Raw genomic sequence first — 12315 nt, forward strand, 5'->3', positions numbered from 1 at the left:
TCTTATTGCAACATAATGCAAGTGTAGAAATAGGTCTTTTTTTTTCCTTTCTCCCTTACCTGTTTAATCTTCTTAATCTTGCTTAGAAGAATCCTAGCCAGGCACCTCCAACTCTGAAGAAGATGATTCAGATGGCAGGAGAGATTGCTGATGGGATGGCATACCTCAATGCCAACAAGTTTGTTCACAGAGACCTTGCTGCAAGAAACTGCATGGTAGCAGAAGACTTCACAGTGAAAATCGGAGGTATGTTGTCTTGGCTGCCACACAAACGTAAAACACCTTTGAAGGCTTCTTAGTTTCTTTCAAAAGACCTTTTAAAACTTACTTCACTCTGCAGAAATTTCATCTAGAACTACATTTCTGATGAAGCCTTGCTGTGATTTAAGACCTGTGAGCAGTCAACATTGAGTTGAAACTCTTGGAATACCTCTACTTGCAGTTGTTCCAATGAGGAAATAGTGCAGTGTGTGGGTTTAAAAAGAGCGGTGCTTTGAGATGCAGATGCTGCAGATATCTGGGTAGATGGTGTAGTTACCACTGGAGTGTCATTGGCATTTTGTTTCAGTGCACAAAAATAATTCCACCTCCTGTTTATTGATTAAAGAATAAGAATTTTAGAATTATTTTAAAGCATATATGATTTGGAAGTTGAATGTAAGGCTTGACTTCAGTTGGGTGCTTTCCAGTCTGAACTGGAGCTCTGCTCTCCAAACAACAGAACAGAATGGCTTTTCTTCTGCACTGCTGTTAGAACACTACTTCTTTTTTTTTCTTCTTTATTTTCCCCTTCACCATCCCTCCAAAGCAGTGTCAGATGAATTTTTTCAGACTTCTCTCCAGAGAGAATGATTTTAAGCTTTTGGCTGGTTTTGAGTTGTGCATATTAAAATAACATGTATAGCAACAGCCTTCTGCTGCAGAAAACTAATTCTTTTTCTCTGAGCTTAACTCAGCTATTTTGATAATTTGTGTAAGTAATCCTGTCATTTGGGAGAAAGAAAAAATTATTTCATTTTGAGTCAGTTAATTAGGAAATAAGATCTTTGGGGGATTTTGTGCATTTTCTGCAGGTTTGGTGGAAGACAGCCTGAATCCTTCCAGTTTTCTCACTCCTCCTTCCCCCACCAGCATGTTTAACAATTCCTTGATATGAGGATGATACTTTGCTTCCCTTTATCAGGGTAGATGCTTACCCCAAAAGCATTCCATGAAACAGGCTGCACTGCACTCACTGATGTACTGTTATGAAAATCCCTTCGTGGAAAGACAATTTGAGAGCATCTTGCCTGGAACGTGCCAGTTCAGACTGTTTAGATCTCAGAGGAAGAGCTTTATGCTACCCTGGCCTGTGCTTATTGTTTATCTGCTGCTTATTTGCATTACATTTTGAAAGAATTTTCCATTCAGCCAGGATAAAGTCACCCTGTTGTGTGGGAGTGATGGAATAGCTGCACAGATGGGCTTCTTAGTAATAATCACTGAGGGTACCAGTGTCCCTGGCAGACAGGGAACAAGAAGGCTCAGTGGTTGGTCACTCATCCAAGCCTGGTAACAGTGACATCCGTAGATTGGTAATAACAACAGAGAGAGCTGAAGGAGTTCTAGCCTCTTTTCACTCCACTTCTCCAATTAAAAAAAGGGGCAACTAGAGGTTTGCATTGGTAAAATGGGTTGTGCCCCACATCTGCTATGTTAGCAGGCAGCATTTAATATTAATGAGAGATTTGATGCCGCTTGATTTATTATCTTCCTGGTTAGTGTCTGAAAACATGGCAACTGGTAGATCCATCAGGTTTGTCTGCATAAAGCTGACTGTAGGGAAAAAAATTAAATGCCAGAATAAGCCTGAGTGAAGTGAGCATTACTAGATCCAAGTCTTGCAAATGCTTGTTTGTTTACAGCTAAGGACATGCCTACAACCTGAAGTATGTCTTCAGTATTGGTCTGTGGTAGTCACAAATGAGTAGTCTAATCCTCTGTAGCATTTGGGATAGAGTCTTATTGCAGAACTGGAAATTACCTTTGGAGAGTGGGGAGAAAAAAAGAGAGAGAAGTGTTTCTCTCAATGTGGGATTCTGGAGTTAAAGACAATGCTATTAAGTGCTAAAGGAGCTCTTGACACTCTTCAAAAAGAAAAGAAAATGAGAGCATTTGGAGAACAGATTGGTGAATTCTGTGACTTTCAGAAGGCTTAGCTTGCTGCAAAGCTTGAGCATAAATCCTAGAACTTTTCATATTGATGTATTTAAATCATTCAGACTTGTCAGCTGCTGAAGTCAGTGGTGAAAAGGCCTGTTGGTTTGCTGAGAGGGAAGCTAACCAGCCCCATGGCAGCCACTCAGATGCCTGCAAAGCGGTTTCCTGGGAACAAATTGCAGGTTGTTTGCTGGCTTCAATGGCTTGTAGTGAGGGGAAACGTTCATCCCTTCATCATGCAAACTCAACGTTTCTGCTTCTAGATTTTGGCATGACAAGAGATATCTACGAGACAGATTATTACCGCAAAGGAGGGAAAGGTTTGCTGCCTGTCCGCTGGATGTCCCCAGAATCGCTGAAAGATGGAGTCTTCACAACACACTCCGACGTCTGGTAACAAAAAAGGGGCTCTAAAAAACTAGTTTGGCCCCAATTCTTTCTGGCCTCTGCTCGTGCTTTAGTAGACTTAACTAAGTGTACTGCTTCTCCTGTCCCTTCAAAGGCAACACTCTTTCCTCTGTGAGGCATTCTGCTTTGTACTTCATATTTCCATAGCAAAAGCAACATCTCTGGAGGTTAAATTCTGCTCTCACAGAGGGCAGAATTAAATGGATTTCCAAAACTGGAGGTGGCAGCATGTTTCCTGCTGTGGCTTGTAAGATCAGTTGTGCAGTGAAAAACATTACCTTCGCCTGGAAGAGCAAGTTGTCATTTTTCAAATTGCCCTCCTTCAAGAAAAGCATTAGAAGTTGCCAAGAATGTAGAAAGGTTCCTAGTGCTGACCTGCTTTTCTATCAAAACCTTCTGTGTAAATAACTCTACTTTCCCGCAGACAGTTTGTGTACACTAGCAGGTTTTTCTTGAGAGTTCTCCCTTGTGTATATCCTGCTCCATTTGGAGCTTTGTTTGCTTGTTTTGTATCCCACAAGATGCAGAAATAGTTTTTTCTTTAAAAGCACGCTGTCTAGTTGCTGTATCTGTGAGGTTATTAATAGAGGCATTCAGGCCATTTCAAAATCTCCTTCTTAGAGGAAATAATACTCTGGAACAATTCCCCACACACCCCCCCCACAAACTTCTGCAGATAGGTAGGGAGGGCTTGGCAGAAGACGAGCATGTTCTGGCAAAACCTCTACTCTGTCTTTTATGGTTTCTCTGCCTTCCTAACAAGATGTTTTTACTGCTGATCTGTTACAGAATTGGCAGCTGATTGCCTCCAAATGTCTAGAAGTCAGTAGGGATGGTATTTTAGTAGTAAATGGCATTTTCTTTAAACAGCTTGAGGATTTCGGAGTCAGTGAACTGTAATCCACAGCATCAGCTTTGAGTGAAAGGTTCATAAGAGGAATTATGTAGCAAGTGAAAAAGGAAAGCACCAGAATGTCACTTACATATTTTTTTTCACATATGGCTAGCAACTTATTTATGAATCCAGTTATCCTCAAACTTGGAAGCAGATGAAAATGACCACTTGGATCGAAGGGGAAGCCCTGTATCAACCATTTATCTAATGGAACAGCGCAGCCATGGTTTTGGCAGTAAAAGAATTTTGGGGGCCTGTATTGGCTTCACAAAGCAGACAGAAATTTGGAATATATCACCAGAAAGTCCCCAGATGTAGAACTTGAAGGAGCCTGGAGTGAAGAGCTGGCAAAGCTGTCTGTTCTTACAGCACAGCAGTAACTCTAAGGCCCAGCCGTCATCCCCAGCCGTGCTATCATCAGTGGGCTAGAGCGGGTGGGGTGCCAGGCTTTGACGCACCGAGCTGGTTCCATACACACGCAGCTTTGAACCTGGAACTGCTGAGTGACGTTGTTTAAACATAACTCAAATTCCAAACAGAAAAGCCACACAGATGTGACACCAAAGCAAACGTCAGAAGTAAATCAGTGCTGTAGTTACTGCAGGAAGGACGTGAGTTGTACCTTCAGTGCTACGATTTGGCACTTGGCAGTCACTCGGTCCAAAGCAGGGTTGAGCAAACAATATTGCAGTTTATCAGCAGGACAGGCTGAGCTAAATATCCCAGCCAGGAGTCACGTCAAGGAAAGGAGCTGACTGGGTTGTAAGGTTGGAAAGCTTGAGAGAAGGAGTAGTAAACTCTGACAGATTTTTAGTTGAAAGCATAGAGGAAGCTGCTTAATGGAGAGGAGCTCCACAACTCCCATCAGTATTTCAAACACTTCCTCCTTGGGCTGGCTGTCATCTTAGTTTTTTAGGATGCCTTGCTGCCAAGCATGGTTCACATAGGTGTGCTATCTTGAGGTACAGAACAGCTGGTCTAGCATGGGCAGTATGCTTTGTTAGAAAACATGTGTGTTTGCCTTTGCCTCATGTATCCACAGCTAGAGATTCAGGCGTTCCGGTCTGAATCCCAAGTGTGACGGAGCTTCACTTATCACTGATTGTGAAACAGTGTCTGTTTACTTGGTCTGCTTATGATTGAAAGGACCATCCCAGTTCACTTCTCAATAGCCTTCAGACCAAACACTCTACAACAAAGGTCTCTTCATTCCAAGAAAAATGACCTGACTCCTTGTACTGGTTCAGGTTTTGAAGTTGCTTCAGATAAACCATGTAGCCGGGCTCTTTGGGGGGCCATTTATTTTCATCAACCAGTAACAAATGTTGAGCTTTGTGTTTTCCAGCCTTTTTAGTAGGATATTGTGACATCTGGTTCCATGTTCTTTGAGATGAGTTTTAGAAGCCAAAATGTCAAAAAGACAAAACTGTGTGAGTGGTCAGAGTCCAAGATTTATAAGCTGTAAGGTGAAATGGCAAACTGCAGAAACAGAATCTGGAGGTTTTGAAGGGTGGAGCTTGATTTTAGCAATTCATTCTTTTATTGCCTTTCAGACTGCAGAATGAGGTAATTAGGCAAGACTGTTTTTGTTGTAGTTAGAGACGGAGAGCATTTTAAAATTAATGGAGTACAGCAGAGGGTGAGTGTGTGTTTCTATAAATAAGTCTCCAGCATCTTGCATTCTGCAGAGCTGGTAGTTGCCTTGAAGGAGCAGTGTCAGTTTATTTGTTATGGTAATATGACTGGTAGGTGTGCAAGACTTGTTCTCATTATTCCTGCAGTGATCAAAGTGGCTTCAAAGGCACCAAAATGTTGAGCTGACCCTCTGTCCCTGCCTTCCCTAAAAGGCAAACAATTCCAAGTCTGTCTGTGGCTTCTGACTCCAGACGCAAACCATTTTAGATCCAGTGGATAACTGGAAGATAAAACCACTCTACCATAACCAGCTAATAATACTGGACTCCTGTTTTCACAACAGTTCCCTATTCAAACTGCGCTTTCTTTCTCTAAGCTTGACTCAGCACTTCAGCCACAGAAGGCAGGACGGCATCTAGATTTTATTGCCTTGCACAGCAGCTCTAAAAGTAGAGGACTCTTCAGTGCAGGGCAGACAATTTAAGCCATGTCTGCTCAATAAACTAATTTTAAATGGAGATATTTTTAGAAAGTGTCAATATTTACATCCCAACTGCCCAATTACATAACTATGCTTATCTTCCTTCGCCTGTAATCAATTCCTATTATTAGACTTCTTTTTTTTGACTTCTGCTGCCCTTTGTAGTTGGTTGGAAGGTGCTGGAAGCGCTGTTTCAAGAAAATATTTGCACCCTTCTTGAAAAAGGGATAACTGATTTTCTTCTGAGAACTTGGATGTATTGTTGATGAAACAGCAAATTAGTCTTGGTACAAGGAGATGGAGAACATTCACATTTCTTCTATGTGCATTTTGCTGCTTGCTGCTGTGTCAAGTGCCTTTCGACTTTACACTTTTGACTTAGAATGTTGAGGGAGCCAAAGCAGAAGATTAAATGGAAAGTGTGTGTGGAGAACAGAGGTAGGTTAGTTGGTTTGCTTACTCTGAGTGGTGAGGCAGAGGAGATGCATAGGTGTGGTTTGTGCATTTGCTGTCAAGCTCTCAGCTTCCTGGAGCGATAGGGGAAAATACAGCTCTTAAATCAGATTTGAGTGACAAGTATTTCTGGTGAAAAGCAGCTTGCACTGGAATGGGAGCTTACAGTTCTGCATTAATGCCTTCTCAGCTGCTATCGGGAGTACCTGAGATGTGTCACATGAAGATTTTGAGTTTAATTTTTCAAATACACAGATTATTTTGGTTTGGATTTTTTGGCTGTCTCTGCAGCTGAAGGGGGCTTGTTGAGCTCACATTAAGTAACCAGTCTTTGAAATTTCTGCAGCTGCTTAGGTTCGATTCCCTACACTCAGCCACCAATGGATCTTCTTGCAGAATCTAATGATCAGGTGTCTATCCAGCCCAAGGTCCTCTGTACTGGAAGCATAGGGATAGGAACAGGGTTTTGGGTTTTTTTTTACTTGCCTGCATTGTTTGTTTTCTCCTCTCCACTGTTCCTCCTATGTCACAGTCTACCTCATGTCTGAACTCAAAGCCGTGGGAAAGGGTTAGGCGAGATGCAAGCTGTTTCTCCGGGTGTTGCTCACAGCTTATTAAACCTCCTCTGAATTAGGAGGCTTCTCATCAGTGCAGTGAGCTTGTGGTGGCTTTTTAACTGATTGACTTGTACAAAACCAGTGTAATAAAACCATGTTGGATCACTGAGTGACCATAATCATTACTGAGCTGTGGTTGATGGTATGAAAAGTGGAGCTGTAATGCTAACAACTGGTTCTTAGAGGCCATTCTGAAGAGCCATTCAGAACTGGGTGCCTCTTTCTCACTGTTGACTAGAGGCATTTGAAGTCAACAGCCTCTTCTGCTAGGTGGTGTGGCTATCACCGTGGCTGCATGCTTTGTGAGCAATGGGAATATTTGGTACAGTAGAATCCCCACAGACACCTACCTGCTCAGCAGCATCTAAGAACAATACCCTTGTGAAGATCGTTTGCCTTCCTAAAAGTCTCATTTGTCCTGCAGGTCTTTTGGTGTTGTCCTCTGGGAGATTGCAACGTTAGCAGAGCAGCCATACCAAGGCATGACCAATGAACAAGTGCTCCGCTTCGTGATGGAAGGAGGCCTCCTGGAAAAGCCAGACAACTGTCCTGATATGCTGTAAGTGCCAACAGTTACCTCTCTTTTCTGTGCACAGGTTATTCTTCTGAGCCCTTCAGTGTCTGCTTTTGCCCTATCCGCCACAGCGGGGGTTATTAAAGAGTGATAGGAACGTGAGGTGCCGCTCAAAACACCTCTGTCAAGCTAATATTTTAGATAAAACACATTTGCTTATGGCCAGAATCTTGCATTGATCTATTTTCTCTAAGAAGGGAACAAAATCTCTGTTCCTCAATAAAATTAAGCTTGACAAAAAAACTCCTAAGTGACATTAGCTACAGCAGGAGACTTTGTGCCTCGATCTTGTCACTTCTGCTTAAAGTAGTTCTGCTGAGCACAGAGAGAAAAAAGAGCATAAGATGAGCTGAAAAGTATTGTGCACAATCTGTGGAATTGGACGTTTTAGTTCACCACGTAGAGAAATTACTCTGTCGTTCCTTTGAAGCAGTGCTGGAGCTGCTGTTTCAGTTGCAGCACTCATCACATCGAGATAAACAAATCTCCCCTGCTAACAGCTTCCTTCCCTGTAAGCACCGAGGGAAGCAGGCAGAGAAACCTTTGCCTACCCCTGGAATCAACACAAAGCCTTGCAGCAGAGGAGGGAGTGCAGTGCAGCAGGCTCCAGCTTTTAGCTTTACATTGTTGAAATACTTCTGCTGCCTTTTGTGTACAGCGGTTTCAGTTGTTCAGACTTTATTGCTTTGATATACTTCCCAAACTGGCTTTTGGGAAGGAAATACTGCATCTTGCAGTTATTGAAATTAGTTGGAGGCCCACAGAGGGGATACAATCACTTAAGGGCCTCAGCTGCTTGGGATTCTTAGGAAAAGAGCTTTTTTGGCTGGAGCGCTGGCTTTGGTTTCAGATGACAGGCAGTGTTGTTTTGTTGTTTGAGGGGGGTGGGTGGTACACGCAGGGGGAGGTGTAGCTGCCATGTGATTCCTCAGTTGCACATTCTTTCCCTTCCACGATGCTGGGGAGAATTTCTGGCAGTCAGATTGACTGGAGATTGTTTAACATGGTCAGAGCTGTGTAATGGAGGGGAATGAACAGGCAGAAATGGGGGGAGAACAGGGTGTGTGAAGGGGTCAGCTGTAGGGAGAAAATACCTGTGCAGTGAGAACAAACTCGGCAAGAAATTCAGTTAGACATTCCCCATTAATCTGGGTCATATGTGGTATGAACAGGGGCATGGGAGGAGTGTCAAAGCAAACAACTCTCCTAACTGTAGCCCACCTGGCCTGTTCTCCTTCCTCCTCAATACTTCTTTACTTGCTGAGTGTTGCTACTGGATCAATCTGCTTTCAGGACTGACTGTCTTGTGAGGTGGGAAAATTTGGTTCATGTCTGGCAGGTCAAATCTCTGCACCAGTGTATGATAGCAAGGGCCTTGTCTGTGCTGATTTTAATAAGGAAGCTGCTAACACATTAATTGTGGCCACCAAGACTCATCCTGATGTTGCAGAGGTACAGAATGGTAAAACTTTTTGACGTTAGCAAATAATTCTCTTCATCAGAGCAAGGAGTGGGGCTGAACTTAGAACTAAAGCACAGCCAGTTTAGTGGCATCTTTTAATGGTTTGTGATGCTGTTTATAAAACATCCTGACTGTATCCAAAATGCAGAAAGAAACAAGAATGACCTTAGAAGCTTCTCATTACTTGCTTTCAGCTCCCTTTCAGCTTTTTGTTTTGTCTTTGTATTAGGACAGACAACCAAGTCTGCTGCCGTTCAAATAGGCTGTTGCAGGAATAACAGCAGGGAGCTGCAGGAATAATTTTCACCTTTGTTCCATGCACATGCGTTTGGCACTCAGAACTTATTTTGTGTCACTGCTGCTTTTTTCCTTTGCATGTATTTGCTTCTTTCCCTGTCTTCCACCCCTTTGCTCAATATGCTGTAAAGATGCTTTGCAGCACTCTGCAACCTGACAGCTGCTGCCAGAACCGTACATGTGTGGCTGCTGGCAGGCGCAGACCTGGTGAGTAGGCAGAGTTCCTCTCCCCTCCAGCTGTCTGATAACCTGCCTCTTGGCACAGGAGGTGAGAAAAGTGTCACTGAATGGACCGAAAGGTGCTTGTAACAGAGCTGCCAGGAGCCCTGCAGTTGCACATGGGCCTTGCTGCGCATCGCCTGCATGTTTCAGGCAGCTGCCCTTACAAGTGCTTTGTGAAGCCTTTTGTAAAACACTGGGCTCTTTTTTGTGGAGTTTGATAGAAGATTCTGTTTCAAGACAGATCTCTTGGTATGTCTCTGCTGGTGAAAGGTGGTTTGAGAGACTGGTGGAGACTGACTGGTCTGTGATAACTCAGTCTACCTGCTGCAGGGAAGTCAGTACACTTCTTGTGCTTGGTGCTGCGTGAAAGCTAGTGAGGAGGAGAGCCAGGAGCTGCACTTCTGTCTCATGTGGCAGGATACACTTTTTCAATTAGTTTGGCATGGAAACATCTAACAGAACACAAGTTTACCTTCCTGTAGAGGGAGTACACTGACACACAGAAACCTTGAGAACAGGTAGAGGTGGTAGACTGCTATGGGGAAGTGTAGATGAGAATAGAGAGAAGAATCTTGCTGCAATGGTCACCAAATCTATTTTTAACCTTGCAGATGATGTGAGCGTGGGCACAGCCACACATGCCTTCCCCACAGTGCAGTAGTTGTCATAAGGGCCTCTCCTTGGCCCCCCTGCATCAATGCTGCATGGTGCAGACAGTGTTGCACGTCCTGTCTCTCCTAGGACTTCAGTGCTGGTAACACTTGTTAATGACTGCTTTGCTAGGCCCTGGTAGCAGTGAGGCAGTACAGTTTGGATGGACAGAGACCAAGAACACTTGAGAACTGAAGAGGTTCTGTTCTGCAGCTTGGTTGTATCAGGTGCTCATGCAAAGGGGATTTTACAGCATGGTTGTCTTGTGGTTCGGAGTGGTGAATCCCCATGAAAGGGCTAAGCACAGAAGGGGATGGTATTTCTGGAGACTTTTTACTCTTGCATAGGGTGAAACAAGACGCAGTTCTGTTTATGCTACACCCTCTTGGCATAGTTTGCATGGTTTTACAGACAGAGCTATGCAATAAGACAGATGGTTCAATGAGATGGTGCCAGTAGAAGCTTTGCTGCTTTTCTTCTCTTCCTGTGTAATAAGTTGTGTTTTTATGTACTGCCATTGTTAGGGCAGCGTTCATCAGGTGATGGCTGCGTGGCAAGAAGATTCCTTACAGCTGAAGCTCTCAGACAGTGTGTTCCTGTGGAGCTTTTCAAAGTTGTGGAAGCTGGAATGCCATTCTGGTTTTGAAGCAGAATTGCTTCTCCCATATGTGTTGTAGATGACTGTTTACGCATCGCTGATTTTTCCCTTTGTTCCTGGCAAGTGCTTGGTTAGAAACCAGGGTCTGCTGTGCAGAGGCAATGCCAGCATGTGGCAACAGCCGAGTAGGACAGGGCCTTTCACTTTTCCCCACCAAACTCAGTCTGATGCAAAGCACAAACACTCAGATGGAATGTGGCTTCTGGAGTAGCTTTCCATTTTGGTTATTTTAACTGTCACAGTGCAAAAAGTTACTCAGTTTATACTCACTCCTTTGAGCAAAGCATGCAGGAGACACACACTGACTATTCCTCTGTCTCACCAGGATTGCTTTTAACTTCCTTCATCTCACTTGCCACCAGTCAGGAACATACTCTATAGAACTGCTCGGCCTGTGAAATCTTCCATTGTCTACTGGAAAGGACTGGGGGGGGGGGTTGGTGTTTGGTTTGTTTGTTTAAAATAGTGTGAACAAGGTCTTCGAACCCACAGAGGTAAAAAGAAAAAAACACATCCTTTTATGGGAACTCTGTAGGGTTTTTGAATCTGGAATGGTTTAAAAGAAACATCACATGTCCTTGTTTGTGCTGATGTCACATGCATTACTCCACTGCTTGTGGTATCTCCTTAGCTTGCCCTTAGGCCTCAGGGCAAAGTGCCAGCGAATATCCAGTGTTCTTGGCTCCAGCCGGGGCTTCTATTCAGGGACACAGCAGTCAGCTGGAAAGGAAACAGCAATGAAGTAACAGAAATGGATTTTATATATTTATGTCTCAAGCTCTCCTCCCCGTTTGTGGGTGAGGGGTATAGAGCAGTTTTATAGTTTGGCTTCACTTTCTCTGTGAAAGGCTTTTAAAGGTCTCAAACCCAAGCAATAGTTCCGTAGTGTTTGTGTCTTTGCGTGCCTGCTGTTCTCCCGGCACAGACTGGTTTTGCCAGCTTCTTTTCGGGTGTCACAGGGCCGTGCTCAGGTGGCTGACTGCTCATGTGGAGTTGTGCCAGCTGAGCTCTACCAGGAATATTTGTAATTTCAAATGCACTTCAATTAAGATTTGCTTTTGTTTTGGTTGAAGCACTCTCAGCAGTGTTTGCATCCCAAACACAGCAGCTTTCCCGCTGGGTCACCTCAGCTGAGAACCAAGAGACTTTCTCAAGGAGCAGGTTTCTGAGGGAGGGGGTTTCTTCACTTCGGTTTTGTTTCAGGCCGGGGTTCCCAGACTATGCAGACCCCACTGTAGACAGTAAGGCACAGCAACGCAGGGATTTCCAGCTGTGTGACAGCCCTGTGGAAAGCTTTATTCTTGAGCTGGGACTCAAGAGATGTTAAGACATTAGTCTCTGATGGACTTGGGTGCTGCTCAAAAAAATGAGTGAATTTTTGTTTGGCTTTGTCTTCAATTAAAAAACAAAACAATTCTAGGCACTGCCGTAGAGATCTTGGGGACAAGGCAATGAGAGCTAACTAAAGCATAAAATGGAACTGCTTGCTCACTTTCTGAAAATCTCTGGAACTTTGGAAAGTAGTATTGTTGTGTTATAGAATCACAGCTAAAACTCCTGGCTTAACCCTACATGGGAAGGCTGGCAGAGGTGAAGAAACTGGACCAGGCCAAGGAAAAAGGGGTCTTAACTGGGATTGCAGGTGACAGTGCTGAAAGGTAAGTCAGAGATGTGAGAGCCTCTCCAGTACGTTATGCTAACTGAAAGATTTTTGTTGGACTTGGTTTTGGGTGGTTTTTTTAGATCCATTCTTACTCTAGCAC

The 12315-nt window shown here is 43.8% G+C and overlaps 1 protein-coding gene across 4 annotated transcripts in view; it reads left to right on the top strand.

Annotated features, from left to right (window-relative positions):
- IGF1R (insulin like growth factor 1 receptor) overlaps window positions 1-12315 on the top strand; it is a 186252-nt gene that overhangs the window by 164408 nt on the left and 9529 nt on the right. For 3 of the 4 annotated variants that reach the window (XR_010305425.1, XM_064158027.1, XM_064158029.1), the window contains exons 18-20: window positions 87-246; window positions 2463-2592; window positions 7113-7247. Coding sequence is in view for 3 of the 4 variants with exons in the window: in XM_064158027.1 (XP_064014097.1) it covers window positions 87-246; window positions 2463-2592; window positions 7113-7247 (425 nt within the window). In the remaining variant the exon portion in view is untranslated. The remainder of the gene's footprint in view (window positions 1-86; window positions 247-2462; window positions 2593-7112; window positions 7248-12315) is intronic. The other variant, XM_064158030.1, reaches the window with a different exon arrangement.

Source organism: Pogoniulus pusillus, chromosome 17 (genome assembly GCF_015220805.1).
Source record: "Pogoniulus pusillus isolate bPogPus1 chromosome 17, bPogPus1.pri, whole genome shotgun sequence".
Lineage (NCBI taxonomy): Eukaryota > Metazoa > Chordata > Aves > Piciformes > Lybiidae > Pogoniulus > Pogoniulus pusillus.